The sequence below is a fragment of the Podarcis erhardii genome (assembly GCF_964252035.2).
Source record: "Podarcis erhardii genome assembly, chromosome: 18".
Lineage (NCBI taxonomy): Eukaryota > Metazoa > Chordata > Lepidosauria > Squamata > Lacertidae > Podarcis > Podarcis erhardii.
The window spans coordinates 11,345,578-11,361,180 of record NC_138516.1 but is presented as its reverse complement, the minus strand read 5'-3'; the positions used below and the strand labels follow the sequence as shown (position 1 = coordinate 11,361,180).

The window sequence follows — 15,603 nt, the reverse complement described above, 5'->3', positions numbered from 1 at the left end:
AACAAAACGGAGATCATGGCCACTGGGCCCATCACCTCCTGGCAAACAGAAGGGGAAGAAATGGAGGCAGTAAGAGATTTTACTTTCTTGGGCTTCATGATCACTGCAGATGGTGACAGCAGCCACGAAATTAAAAGACGCCTGCTCCTTGGCAGAAAGGCGATGGCAAACCTAGACAGCATCTTAAAAAGCAGAGACATCACCTTGCCAACAAAGGTCCGTATAGTTAAAGCTCTGGTTTTCCCAGGAGTGATGTATGGAAGTGAGAGTTGGACCATAAAGAAGGCTGATCGCCAAAGAATTGATGCTTTTGAATTCAGGTGCTGGAGGAGACTCTTGAGAGTCCCATGGACTGCAAGAAGATCCAATCTCTCCATTCTGAGGGAAATCAGCCCTGAGTGCTCACTGGAAGGACAGATCCTGAAGCTTGAGGCTCCAAGACTTTGGCCACCTCATGAGAAGAGAAGACTCCCTGGAAAAGACCCTGATGTTGGGAAAGATGGAGGGCGCAAGGAGAAGGGGACGGCAGAGGACGAGATGGTGGGACAGTGTTCTCGAAGGGACCAGCATGAGTTTGACCAAACTGCAGGAGGCAGTGGAAGACAGGAGGGCCTGGTGTGCTCTGGTCCAGGGGGGCACAAAGAGGCAGACACCACTAAACGACTCAACTGACAACAAAGCACGATGTGCATAGAAAAAGGGTTTCTTCCCCTCCCTCTCTGCTAGTGCATCCCTGAAGCGCAAGGTTGGGAAAATCAGGACAGAGATCAGAGAAAAGGCTCTTTCGTGTATGCGCATAGTGAAAGCATGCAACGCGCTTCGGCCAACCTGCATGGCTTTCAAAGATTTCACAAACTCGTGGAGAAAGCCTGGCTACCAATGGCGACCAGCTATGATGGCTCTTCCTTGTCCTCAATGCTTGCAGGCAGCACTGCTTCTGAACCCCAGTGGATGGAAGCCACAGGGGATCGGGGGCTTTCAGGCGGTTCCACCCCCATCTTTCAGCCCAGACACTGAGGTCCAGCTCCGAGGGCCTTCTGGCGGTTCCCTCCCTGCGAGAAGCGAAGTTACGAGGAACCAGGCAGAGGGCCTTCTCGGTGGTGGCGCCTGCCCTGTGGAACGCCCTCCCATCAGATGCCAAGGAAATAAACAACTACAGTGGCACCTCGGTGTACAAATTTAATCTGTTCCGGAAGTCCTTTCTTAGACCGAAACCATTCTTAAACCGAGGCGGGCTTTCCCTATTGAGGCCTCCCGCCGCTGGTGCCCTTCCACCGTTCGAATTCCGTTCATAGACCGAGGTGTTGTTGTTGTTGAGTCGTTTAGTCATGTCCGCCTCTTCGTGACCCCCTGGACCAGAGCAGGCCTGGCACTCTTGTCTTCCACTGCCTCTCGCAGTTTGGTCAAACTCATGCTGGTAGCTTCAAGAACACTGCCCCACCATCTCATCCTCTGTCGTCCCTTTCTCCTTGTGCCCTCCATCTTTCCCAACACCAGGGTCTTTTCCAAGGAGTCTTCTCTTCTCATGAGGTGGCCAAAGTCTTGGAGCCTCAGCTTCAGGATCTGTCCTTCCAGGGAGCACTCAGGGCTGGTTTCCTTCAGAATGGAGAGGTTTGATCTTCTTGCAGTCCAATAGACCGAGGTAAAGTTTGCAAACCGGGACACTACTTGCGGAGTTCGTAAACCGAATAGTTTGTAAACAGGGCTGTTCTTAAACCGAGGTACCGCTGTATCTGGCTTTTATAATACATTTGAAGGCAACCCTGTGGAGGGAAGGTTTTAATGTTTGATGTCTTGCTGTGTTTTAATTTGTTGGAAGCTGCCCAGAGTGGCTGGGGAAACCCAGTCAGATTGGAAGGTCGGCGGTTCGAATCCCCGCAATGACGGGGTGAGCTCCCGTTGCTCGGTCCCTACTCCTGCCAACCTAGCAGTTCGAAAGCCCCTCAAAGTGCAAGTAGATAAATACGGTAGGTACCGCTGCAGCCGTACCTTTTATAAGGGGGTTAGTTTAACCTCTGGGTTTGCTATAGCAAAACTGAATTACTGTGTCGTGAAAGGATCTGTGTCTAAAAAAGCAAGTTGGCGACATGAAAAGTTTGGAACGCTTTGCAGACCCAAGACTATAGAACCCAAGATGCCAGCATCGTTCCGATAGGAAAACCCATTTGAAACCAAAGCCAAGTAAAATCACTACAGAGCCCACGGTGCAGTTTTGCAGCGATGGGAGAGCTGTGGCCTTAAAAAGCAAAGCGGGTTACTACACAACCCATGAGTCAGTGCTACTGTGATGAGAAAAACATGGGAGAGAGAGAGAAAGAAAGAAAGGGAAGGAGGGAAGGAAGGGAAGTAAGGAAGGGAGGAAGGGAAGGGAAGGGAAGGGAAGGGAAGGGAAGGGAAGGGAAGGGAAGGGAAGGGAAGGGAAGGGAAGGGAAGGAAGGAGTCTTAAACCCTTGGAGTTGCAGGGGAAAAGACTCCTGTGAGTTTGAACCCAGGTCTCCCTGGCACACATCCATGCAACAATGCCTTCTCTCTCTCCCTGTCTTCTCTCTTTCTCTCTCTGTGCAGCACATGACAACTGTGGGGGGAAGCAGCCGCCAGGCAAGCCGGGTGGCGGAGGGCCAAGGCGACTGCCGACTCTGCCGCCAAGCCAGCAGCGGTTGAAGGCTGCCTCTCCATGGCAACGGTTGTCCAGCTGACCTGCGCGGGGGGGGGGGAGAGATGGCAGAGAGCCGGGCTGCGCATGCAGGCACATATATATCCCTCCTCCCTCGTGCGCAGGAAGTCCTGCGGCGCATGCCAGCCCCCCTCCCTGCCCCTGCCGCGCAGCGCATAAAGGTTGCAGATGTGAAACTCTCTTTCCAAAACTGCCATCGCTGTTTGTTCCAAGAGCTGGTGCTCTTTGCAGCAGGAAGTTGGGACTTTGGAGACATTGGCAGGTTGGGGAGGGAACCCCAGTGGTCATCCATCTCAACCCCCTTTGCAATGCAGGAATCTCAGCTAAAGCGTCCGAGAGAGATGGCTATCCAAGCTCTGCTTAAAAACCTCCAAGGAAGGAGAGGCTAACATTTTTCAGACAAACAGCTCTTACAGAAAGTTCTTCCTAATGTCGAGTTGATGCAAAAACTAGGGGGATGTGTGTGTGTCTGTCTCACGCCTCCTTTGCCCCAAGCTCAAGTTTCTGTCCCTCATGAGGCCCAGAGAAGAGGAAAAAACGAAGGCCAGGGAAGAGGAAAAAGGACTCCCGCAATTCGGCCGGCCGTGAGGGTTAGGCAGGGGAAAGGATCGATTCCTGAAATCGTTTCATAAGAGCAGCATTGACTGAGTTCTGGGAGGGGGGAAAGGACACCTCTGGCCAGCTGGCTGCTTTGATTTTGCAAAGGCAGAGCCAGTTCTGGAGCTGGGTGCGAATCCAGGCCGCCCGCTGAGCGGAGGGGGAAGTCTCAAAGCTCTCCAGAGCTACCAGTACAGTTTCCGAGCACAATTCAAAGGGTTGGTGCTGACTTTGAAACCCCTAAATGGCCCAGTAGACCTGAAGGAGCGTCATCACCCCGGACACCGGGGTCCATCTCCTGAGGGCCTTCTGGCGGTTCCCTGACTGCGAGAAGAGAAGTTACAGGGAACCGGGCAGAGGGCCTTCTCGGTGGTGGCGCCCACCTGTGGAATGCCCTCCCGCCAGATGTCAAGGAAATAAACAACTGACTTTTAGAAGACATCTGAAGGCAGCCCTGTTTAGGGAAGCTTTTAATGTTTGATGCATTACTGTATTTTAATATTTTGTCTGAACTGAACAGAAGCGGAGCCAGGCCACGGAGGGGAGTATTTTTCCTACACTGGCTAGCAGCGGCTGTCTAGGTTTCTCTAGGTTTCAGGTGGGGGCCAAGCAAGGACTGAACCTGAGGCCCTTCTACATGCCAAGCATCTGCCCTAACCACCCCAGCCATGGAGATTCTAGAACACGCAAATATTCAAATAAAAACAGCAAGCAAGTGTGTTTCCTTTTGCCCGCCCAGGGCTGCCAGCTGTTACAGCGCCTCTTCCCTCTTCGCTGCGCCCATCAAAACACATGTGCTTACGTTCCCTCTCTCTTTCTCAGACAGGGAGAAATTGCCAGGCGCTCGCGTTATTCATTAATCCGCCCTGCGAGGCCATCGGAGGAGGTAGCGGCCTTGGCCAAGGAGTCGGAGAGGGACGGGGCGACGGCCTGCCCCACGGCGACCGCTCCTCCCTCGGCCTTGGGAACCTTTGGACCGCCGGGTGCTGCTGAGCTATAACTCCCGCCAGGGCCAGATTTACGTATAAGCTCAACAAGCTCTAGCTTAGGGCCCCACTCTTTTGGGGGCCCCCAAAAAATTAATGGGGGAAAAACCTGGATGTACATAAATATAAGATAAGAAACAAATACAATAAAACCTACACCCAGCAACTGTGTTTTGCATTGTGTAGGCTCCTCTGGTGTAAGTCCTGGGCCCCGGCTGCTCCCTCAAGTATCCCTGGTTTGCTCCTTTATATATAGGGTGCCGACATTCTGCATGGACTGGTTGCACGGCCACATGGGCAAATGGTTTGAGATACCTAAAAGGTAATGGGACCCCTGACCGTAAGGTCCAGTTGTGACCGACTCTGGGGTTGCGGCGCTCATCTCGCTTTACTGGCCGAGGGAGCCGGCGTACAGCTTCCGGGTCATGTGGCCAGCAGGACTAAGCCGCTTCTGGAGAACCAGAGCAGCGCACGGAAACGCCATTTACCTTCCCACTGGAGTGGTACCTATTTATCTACTTGCACCTTGACATGCTTTTGAACTGCTAGGTTGGCAGGAGCAGGGACCGAGCAATGGGAGCTCACTCCGTCATTGCGGGGATTCGAACCGCCGACCTTCTGATCAGCAAGTCCTAGGCTCTGTGGTTTAACCCACAGCGCCACCCACATCCCTCTTGAGATACCTATTAGGTCCATAAAGGACCATATAGCACAGGCATCCCCAAATTCGGCTCTCCTGATGTTTTGGGACTAGAACTCCCATCATCCCTAGCTAACAGGACCAGTGGTCAGGGATGATGGGAACTGTAGTCCCTAAACATCTGGAGGGCCAAGTTTGCCTATGCCTGATATAGCATCTATTCAACACAAAAACAGCAACAGTTTGTTGTGGACAAAGGACAGCTGGACATAGAAAGAACCCCATTACCTTCAGGAGCTGAGGGCCACATCAAACCGAAATCCGGCCCTGACTCCCACTGGCCACAGCAAGTAGCCCCAGCAGCGCTAGCTTATGAGAACACCGCAAGAGCCTGCTGGATCGGGCCCAAGGGGGGGGGACATCTTGGCCCACCCTCCCAGTCCTTGCAGAGGCTAAGCAGCTAAGGCCCCTGCAAACAAGGCCAGGGGAGGAACTGCCTATTTTTTTTGCCACCAGGAAGACCGGTCCTGTCCATGGAGGCTCTGTTTTTAGGAATCAGAATCGCAGCAGAAGACGATGCCCCCTTTCCGTTTCCTCCGCACAAACAACCCTGCGTTTGTGGTGTGAGAGAGGGTGCAGGGGATTGGACCGCGGTTCTAACCACTACACCATGCTGCCTTTTTTTGTTTTTTAAGAGTGACGGAGCAATCGGGAAAGTGTTTCCTCGGCATCCAGCCTCGCAACACGGGTGTGGGTGGCGGAGCACCCCATAATAGCACATAATATTCCTTCCCCACTGCACGGAAAAGACACATTTCCCCATAGTTAGGGTCTCTTACCTCCAGGGGTGCAACGCCAGGGGGCTGAGAGGGCTCAGGGGGCTGAGAAGGGTCGGACTCTGGCTCCCGGGGGAGAGGCTGCAGAAGGAAGAGAGCCAAGGAGAACGAGGCGGCGGTGTGAATAAGGGTCAGAGGTGCAACCCCACCCCGCCAGGAGATGTTAGGGGGCAACGACAGGGACCCAGTCCATTGCTACCCCCCCCCCCATCTAGAGACGACAGCTCCTTACACGTCCAGGGATATCCCATTGCAGAGCTACGATTCCCAAAACAGGGAACTGTAGCGCTGCCTTGGCACCGTGCCGTTGAAGCCCTAAGCTACCACCGGTTGGGGGCAGTGGGATGTTAGGTGGAAAGGGGGGGGAGAGAGAAAGCTCCGCGCAGGTGACAAGATCTTGGAAATCCCCCCGGTTTGTAAGATCTGGGCAGACGGGGGGGGGAGCACTCTGCCCATGCCCAGAGGTCCTCTTAATACCCCGAGCTTGGGGGTTGCGGGACTGTTAAAGTTATACGCTGCTTTTTGGAGCTCAAAAGTGGAGAGGCTGGTTCAACAACCCTGAGAGGTAGGTCAGGCTCAGGGAGGCCACGCGGTGATTTTCAGGGGGGGAGCGGACTCGAACCCCAGACTGCCAGGCCCCGGGCGCTCTCACCCCTACCCCAAACGCCTTTTCTTTCCCCGTGGCAGGCCGAGGTTCAGCAGGTGGTGTTCTTCCAGCCCCGCCAGCCCCGCATCTGCTGCGTGCGTGTTTTTCAATCGGAATAAAATTGCATCAGGGGAAAGCGGAGCAGCGGAGCTCCTCCCAGGAAGCTTAGTGGCGCCGCCCGGGCAACCCTCTCTCGAGTCGGGGTGGGGGGTGGGACGGACGGGGACCCGCCTGGCAGGTTTGCGGAGGGCGCCACAGCCCCGGGGTGGGCTCCATGAGCTCTGCGGGACCCTTCCCGGAGGCGGAGGCGCGCTTTGGAGTGGGAGAAGCCACGGAGAGCCCTTTTTTAAAATTCTCTCTCTTTGGGGAATCACCGCCGCCCCCTCCCTTCGCAGCCGGTTCCCTGGCAACCGAGCCGTGCGTCATTGGAGACCCCGGGATGGAAGGAGGGGAGAGGGGAGGGAGGACAGGCATCCCCCGAAGGCAGAAAGAGGGGCCGCGAGAGAGAAAAAGACCCCCAGCCCCAGCCCGCCCCAGCTTTCGGTGCCAAGCGAGCGCTCCGCCGTGCGCGCCTCTCCAAGCACCCCCGGGGCGCTGCCTGCCGGCGCTGGAACCTCTCCCCCCGTTTCCCCACCCTCTCCCCAAGCGGGGGCGCCCAGGAGCCCCCCAAACTCACTCCACCAAGGTCAGCGAAGGGATCTTCAGCTTGGCACGGCGCGCCTGCATGGCGACGGCGGTGGCAACGCGCTGCCCCGACGGCGCGTCCGCCGCGCTCTGCCTGGCGCGGCTTCCCCCGGCGCTCGCTCGCTCGCTCGCCCGCCCACCCGGCACTCCTCCTCCCCCCCCCACCTCGGAGAGAGGGAGGGAGAAGAGGGACTGGGAGGGACAGAAAAGCCCTGGGGTGGGGGTGGTTGCAGCGCGCGCCGCCGCCCCCTAGGATTTAAAAAAGCGCAAGCAACGAGGCGCCGGGTCGCCAGGTTTCTGGAGAAAGGCGCGCGTCCCCGCCGGTCAGTGACCTCTCCAATGGAAAAGGCTCTGCGCGACGCCGCTCTCAAGAGGGGCGGGCGCATGGGTGCCAAAGCCCGGGGGCGCTGGGTGCCCGAGCACCCACCAAATTCCCCACCAAGGGGCCGAGCACCCACCAAATTCCCCACCAAGGGGCCGGGCACCCACAAATTTCAGTGCCAGCGCCGTGCGTGGCCGTAGACAAGAGACGTGTACAGTATGGAGGTTCGTCTGGCTCTGTGGTGCGCACACGGGTTGGCAGCAGCGGAGGCTCTGGTTCCCCAGCGCGCCAACTCCGCGGGGAATGCACGAGCGAGAAAATCACCACCAGAACCGATCTCAAAAGCGATTCCGACACGGAAACAGGTTGGGAGAAACTATCGCTTAAAAAGGCGCAGCCGCAGGGAGCTGAACTCTGGAACTCCCTGCCACATGAGAGGGCAAAGGGGCACCGATTTGCAGGCTCTCGAGGGCGAGGCACCGTCATGCCTCTCGAGTCCCTATTGGCTGGGAATGGCAAGTGGGGAGGAGTTGCCGCTCCAGCTGGCTCCTGGGAGGAAAGGAAGTGGGACGAAGTGGGCCCGATCCAAAGGCTCTTCCGACATTCTCGAGGGTCCCCGAACTTTTCTCTGCGGGCCACACTTTCGGAACAGGAATTTGCTTGCGCCGAATTTTTTTTTATTGCATAGGAAAACAAAATGAAAACAACTGCCATCAGGGCTTGGTTTGGAACACAGAACACAGCTGCTTTATAATATGACCGTGGGGCGTCCGGAAAATGTATAACAATCATAGAACTGCAGAGCCCAAAGGGCCCACCAGAGCCATCTAGTCGAGCCCCCTGCAATGCTCTTGAAAAGAGGCCTAGATACTGTTTCTGGTTGTATATCCCATTGATTGATTGATTGATTGATTGATCGTTTGTAAGGCTGCACAGTATCTGGTTTGTGATGTATCACCAGCCAAACTGCGATATATCAATATATCATGATGTCTGAATAAGGATGGCGCTGTTTTCGACATCGTGCTGTATCGCCAGCTAAATATCACGATATATTGGTATATCACAAATTCTGGATAAGGATGGAGCTTGTTTCTAATATAGCACTAAATCGCTGGCTCTACATCACGATATATTGATATATCACGATGTCTGAATAAGGATGGAGTAGGTTTTCGACATCGCACGATATCACCAGCTAAATATCACAATGTCTGGTATAAGGATGGAGCTATTGGGGCTTCACAGTTTCCCCCACATTGAGATTTATCCCAGAAAACACAGACACACACATCGTGATTTGCAATATATCACCAGGTCAAAAAACCATGAAACTTATATCATGATATGAACTTCAAACCGTATTGTGGGGTATAATAAATTATTATTATTATTATTATTATTATTATTATTATTATTATTATTATTTGAATACTCTGGCACCAGGAAACCCCTAAAGCGAGCCAGCCTGGCCAGCTTGTGGGCCCTCCAGAGGCATCTATCTGGGTGCCCGCCGTTGGAGACAGAAGCCCGAGCGACGCAGAACCCGAAACGCAGGGCAGAGCCCCCGACTCACGTTTTCCCACGGCGAGGCAGGCTGAGCTCCTTCTGCGGAAAAGGAAAGGGAAAAGACAGTCAGGATGAGGCCACCGGGACTTTGCAGCCACCCCTTCGGTCTCGCTTAGACCCCTCAAACCCCAGCTCATTGCAGGATGGGAGAGGCATGCCGTCTTATGGGGGGCTGTGGCTCAGTGGTTAGAGAATTCGCTTGGCAAGTTCAACTTCATCTTTGGAACCGTCACTGCCAGCCCGTGCAGGCAACACTGGCTTGGAGGCAGCTCCTTGTTTGAATTAGCCTTTTGTCCGAAGCATGAGGACCAGCGCCTTGAGTTTCTTTCTCATTCTCCAAATCGGTTTCCCAAATTTTACCGAATCAGCCACAGATTCAGACAGATTTAATACAATTTCCCCCCAAAAACTGGTTTCCCGCACTCTGCTCTCAATGCCTCTAAGTTTTTTATTATTATTATTGGTTTTACAAATATGAAGCACAAATAAACACAGATTAGTCTCTGAAGAAGTGTGCATGCACATGAAAGCTTATACCCAGAACAAACTTAGTTGGTCTCTAGGGTGCTACTGGGGGACGCGGGTGGCGCTGTGGGTTAAAACACAGAGCCTAGGACTTGCCGATCAGAAGGTCGGCGGTTCAAATCCCCGCAATGACGGGGTGAGCTCCCGTTGCTCGGTCCCTGCTCCTGCCAACCTAGCAGTTCGAAAGCATGTCAAAGTGCAAGTAGATGAATAGGTACCACTCCGGCGGGAAGGTAAACGGCGTTTCCGTGCGCTGCTCTGGTTCGCCAGAAGCGGCTTAGTCCTGCTGGCCACATGACCCGGAAGCTGTACGCCGGCTCCCTCGGCCAGTAAAGCGAGATGAGCGCCACAACCCCAGAGTCGGTCACGACTGGACTTAATGGTCAGGGGTCCCTTTACCTTTAAGGTGCTGCTGGACAATTTTTTCATGCAGAATGCGAATTTATGGGGAAGTCTGCCTGCTTGCAAACCGGCAAGGCGGTGGGAGAGAGCCTTGCTGCCAACCAGTGCAGACACTGATGAGCTGAGCATCTCTCTGTCTTGCCCCACCCGGGACCAAAGGCCTTGCCTTCTGCCCCCCCCCAGCCGCTGCCTCCTGAGCAGTGCAGAGCGACTGCCCCAGGGCACTTTCCCTGCAACGCTGCCAGCAGGTGTGGGGCGAAGGTCGTCGAATCGATGATAAGAGCAGGAGGTGTGTTGTCACTCCCAAAGCAGGGTGGATAAAAATCAATGATTATATATATATATATATATATATATATATATATATATATCCAAAAATGCAGAGTATTATTATTTACTTAAATCGGATTTTTAAAATTTAAATCGTATTTTTTAAAAAATTAAATTGGATTCTTTTCTTGCTAGTATAATCTTCATACTTACAAGCAGACGAAGGTTTCGTTTTTGGAACAATAAATTTTCAGAGCAGTTTTTACAGTTATAGAACAAAAAATGACTGATTTGGTTATACCGTTAGAAATACATGGAAAGATAATTGTGAAATTATGGTGAGGTTTAATAAGTTGACTGTTTCTGTTGGGGCAACTTTTCTGCTGTACTTGATTGGAAGGAGAAAAATAACCATTTCCTTAATAACAAGTTAAACAATTCATTTAACTAAAACAATAACATTATAGCATATGTATCCATGTTTGCTAACTGATGTGGTTAAACGATTTTCTAAAAAAAAAGCTTAGACTGAGTTTTAGCACACATGAAAAAGTTAAAGCAAATCCTTATTTCCTGATGAATAGCCTTTTGGACTATAACGTAACTTAAACATAAAATATTTAGAAAGGTTTTTCCTCCAGAAGCATTTTATTTTAAAAATCCGATTTAAATTTTAAAAAATCTGATTTAAATTTTAAAAATCCTTTAAAAAAAAAAACAATTTTTATCCACCCTGATTCTATTACGTATTCTCTGTTTAAGAATTGCGACACTCGGAGCTTCTCTTATCGCAAGATTACAGGATCGGGACCATTGAAAGGCTTGTGTTGCCTCTGTGATATTGATGGACTCTCTAATTTTGCTCCTACAAAAAACTGATTTATTTTATCACTTGCATCTCCATCATAGATTCTCTGTGGAAGAACGGTGAAACGATACAGGTTATATATATTTTGTTAGCCCCGTGTTATTGCTTGAAGTGCGACAGACAAAACCCCGTCCTCTTCCTCCCTCCCCAAAGGAAGGAGCAAAATTGTCTGTAATGTCAGGAGCGATTTCCTCGCTTTGCCATGTTGGGGTTCGGACAGCTGAGCGGGCGCAAAGAAGGCAGCCTGGGGGGGGCTGCCAGGGACGATCAGGGTCAAAGGATGTCCTCAGTGTCACCCCCGATTCCTGGTACACACAGTCACACAAGGCACCCTTGGGTGCTGGCAGTGGGAGGCTCTCAAGGAATCGGGGACAAGGGGGCGACTTTGTCGCCGCCCCCTCCCCAAATACCCAGACAGCTCCCCGAACCGTAGAAGCAGCACCGGATTTACGTATAAGCCAAACAAGCTGTAGCTTAGGGCCCCACTCTCTTGGGGGTCCCCAAAAAATTGAAAGGGGAAAAATAGCTAGAAGAACATTTCCAAAATATTTTCTTTCTTTCTTTCTTTCTTTCTTTCTTTCTTTCTTTCTTTTTATGCCAGTGCCGGATTTACGTATAAGCTAAAAAAGCGATAGTTTAGGGCCCCACTCTCTTGGGGACCTCAAAAAAAATTAAAGGGGAAAAATAACTGGAAGTAAATTTCCAAAATATTATCTATCTATCTATCTATCTATCTATCTATCTATCTATCTATCTACAGTATTTATCATCTATCTATCTATTTATGCCGGTGCCGGATTTACATATAAACTAAACAGGCTATAGCTTAGGCTCCAGGGGTCAGCAGACTTTTTCAGCAGGGGGCCGGTCCACTGTCCCTCAGACCTTGTGGGGGGCCGGGCTATATTTTGAAATAAATAAAGAAATGAACGGATGCCTATGCGCCACAAATAACCCAGAGATGCATTTTAAATCAAAGGACACATTCTACTCATGTCAAAACACGCTGATTCCCGGACCGTCCGTGGGCCAGATTGAGAAGGCAATTTGGGCCTTACGTTTGCCTCCCCATGGGCTAGATGACCCTGGCTTCCCTTCCAAGCCTGACAATTCTAGGACTTCGTAGAGTTGGAAAGGGCTCCCCGAAGGTCATCCAGCCCAACCCTCCGTCGTGCAGGAATCTCAACGTCACCCAGTCGGAAACCATACTGTGCCCTCATTAGCTAGTCCTAGTCGGAATCTCCTTTATTGTCGCTTGAAGGGTTCCGTGATTAGTATAATTTTATTTTTTAAATCAGGGCCAGGGACAATATGGAGAGGACTTTTGCCCAGGGCGGTTCAGTCGCTTGCAAGGTTGTCTGTGTAGCAGACACACACAAACACACACAAACACAGCCAAGGGGGGGTGGACACAAGATGGGGAGGGCAATTGGCACAGCCTGTTTCCTCCGCCGTAGCTCACCAGTGGCCTCTGGTGGCCGGTTTGATGAGAAGGCCCAGCAGGCTTCTCGCTAACGCCAATTCTCCCACCTTTCCGGACTTGAGATGATATAAAACGGCATGGAAAAAATGTTTCAAAAATCACATTTGTTACAAAGCCAGGGTTTTTTTAGGAATTGGAGGTGCAGAGATACCGAAGGAACCGAAAAGACTGTTTTCGCTACAGCAGCTGCAAAGATGCTGGAAAGATGATAAGATAACCTATGAGGGGAGATGAAATTATTGAAATGTGCAAGAGATGGCAAGGGGAAATCCGGAGCATCAAAACCTCAACAGAGAATGGGACAAATCAGGGCCGGATTGAGATTCAATGCGGCCCTCAGCTCCTGAAGGTAATGGGGCCTTTTATATGTCCAGCTGTCCTTCGTCAACAACAAATTGTCACTGTTTTTTTGTGTTGAATATATGCTAGATGGTCATTGATGGACCAAATAGGTATCTCAAGCCATTTGCACACCACAAAATATGTAATGGTTGAACTGAAATACAATTAAGAAGAGGTATGTTAATAGTGAAATAATGGTGATGCTCTAACTTAAAATGATTTTTTTATTCGCAACAAACTGAATAATGCAAACACACTGGCGTTTGGCAAGAACAAAAGTTCCTTTAGAAGCACAATAGACAAAGACTCCTAATCTAGTCTGTAGAAGCTTGCTATAACAAGAAAGAATCAGAGGTGTCAATATGTGATGCAAACTACTAATAATGATAAATAGCAGAATGCCGGCACCCTATATCTAGAAAGGAGCAAAGCAGGGATATTTGAGGGAGCAGGCGGGGCCCAGGACTTACATCAGAGGAGCCGACACAACACAAAACACGGTTGCTGTGTAGGTTTTATTTCATTTGATTTTTATCTTATATTTTGGAAATGTACATCCAGTTGTTTTTTCCCTTTAATTTTTTGGGAGCCCCCAAGAGAATGTGGCACTAAGCTAGAGATTGTTGAGCTTATACGTATAGCCAACACTGGCATAAATAGATAGATAGATAGATAGATAGATAGATGGATGGCTGGATAGATGATAGATAGAGATAGATGAATAGATAGATAGACAGACAGACAGATAGACAGATAGAGAGACATACAGATAGATGATAGATAATATTTTGGAAATGGGTACATTCAGTTGTTTTTTTCCTTTAATTTTTTTGGGGGCCCCCAAGAGAATAGGGCCCTAAACTAGAGTTTGTTTAGCTTAAACGTAAATCCAGCATTGGGACGAATAGAGATTTTATTTGAAAGAACACTTGAACTCTTTGACAGGCTTCAAACAGCTCCTGCCACAATACATAAGACTTTGAATTTAACGGAGGACTGTAGACTAGATGGACTTATCATATGGAGTTGGAAAACTTTCTTTTTTTTAAATAAATATTTATTAAGGTTTTTAAATATAAAACATAATAAACAATCTTACTTCTTTCACAACAATTTCATCACTTCTTTGGGCTCCCTCACGTCTCCCGCTCCCATTTACATCGTTAAAAAATTTTTTCCAAACAAATTATCAACTTGTTTACAATCTCATGTCCACTCACACATATAATCTAGCGCTTCTTCCAAAAAGTTTTATATTTTCTTTAGTCTCACTTATCATCAGATTTAAATCTAGTTTAGTGGTGACCAGTTTTTTATAATCTAGCATCCTTCTTAACATTCAACCAAATTACAATGTTTTTGTAAATACATCTTGAATTTCTCCCAGTCTTCCTCCAACTTCTCTTCTCCCAGATCACGGATTCTGCCGGTCATCTCGGCCAGTTGCATATAGTCCATGGAGTTGGAAAACTTTCTTAATGACTCCACGGAGGGGAGGAGGGAAGTCTCGAGATTCAGAAGAATCGAGTGCAAAATTTTAATATTTGCAGGAATATTATTCCTCGTGAAATCAAATAGAAAACTTTTTAAAAAGGAGTCCCCATCTAGTTCAGTGTGCTGTCCTCGCAATAGAACTTAGAAATCAAGGTAGACTGCCATTGCTCCTGGAGGCTCCATATGGACATAAGGAAGTCCTGGGTGCTGGATCAGGTCCCTAGCCCAGCCTCCTGTCCTCACCAGACACCCCAAATGGAAAGAAGCCCCCTTTCCAAGCAGGAGATGAGAGTAGAGCCCCTTTCCACTTTCTAAGGTAGACTGGCTCCACCATGGAGGCTCCATTGAGGAATACCTAAAACCCCAAAAGCAGCTGGATCGGGTCAAAGGGCGGCCTATTTAAGTCTTGCCCGATAACGCCAAAGTTGTGGGTTCGATCCCCGTACGAGACAGCTGCATATTCCTGCCTTGCAGCGGGTTGGGCTGGATGACCCCTAGGGATCCCTTGTGACTCTATGGCTCTACAATTCCTGGCCAGCCAGACACCCCTTTTGGAAGGTCCGCAGGCAGGAACCGGGTGCGAAAGGCCTCTCCCTTTCTGGGGCTTCTCAGGACCGCATGTATGCAGTTGCAATTCAAATTATCTGAGCCCAGTTGCAAATCCGGTTTACTATCAAAACGTATAGGAGTGTGCATGGAAAAATAAAAATATTTCTACGTCCACAGGGGTGAGCCGCAAGCCTCTGTCTGGAGAGGCTTATTCTGAGCCAGATATTTCCCCTGCCTAGTGATTTTGTCTCTCTCTCTCTGCAAAAATGCACCCTTCGTTCCTAAGCGCGAAATTATTATATATAAGCATGAACACAGAGAGAGATGTTCCCTCAAGGCGGCTTTTTCCTCCGCAGTGCACACCACTCAGTTGCACAAAAACACACAATTGCACACACACACGCACAGAAACACAATCCCCTCTCCACCCCTCCTGCCCAAGCGAGCATCCCCGACAATTCGCTCAAGCCCCACCACGCCAGCATTGCCGACCCAGGCCGGCAGCAGCAGCAGCAAGAAGTGCCGCTCTCCAAGGTCTCAGGTAAGAAGCAGCCGCTTCTCAGCGCTGCCCTGGGCGGCTGGGTCGTTCTGCACGCCCAGCAGCTGCTCTGCCAGGGAGCAACGCCCCTTCCCCACGAAAAAAAACCACGCACACGCCCCAAGCAGGATCCTCAGCAGGGAAGCACCTTCTGGATGCCACGCAGCAGGTAGGTGGG

General features: G+C 50.4%; 1 protein-coding gene across 3 annotated transcripts in view; it reads right to left on the bottom strand.

Moving 5' to 3' along the window:
• The window catches only part of MAST3 (microtubule associated serine/threonine kinase 3), a 58,002-nt gene that overhangs the window by 42,164 nt on the left and 235 nt on the right, over nucleotides 1-15,603 (bottom strand). For 2 of the 3 annotated variants that reach the window (XM_081846024.1, XM_081846025.1), the window contains exons 1-2: nucleotides 7,056-7,162; nucleotides 5,737-5,814 (exon numbers count right to left, since the gene is read on the bottom strand). In XM_081846024.1, coding sequence (XP_081702150.1) covers nucleotides 5,737-5,814; nucleotides 7,056-7,105 — 128 coding nt within the window. In that variant the 5' untranslated portion in view covers nucleotides 7,106-7,162. Of the gene's footprint in view, nucleotides 1-5,736; nucleotides 5,815-7,055; nucleotides 7,163-8,961; nucleotides 8,994-15,603 lie in introns of those variants that run through there. The other variant, XM_081846023.1, reaches the window with a different exon arrangement.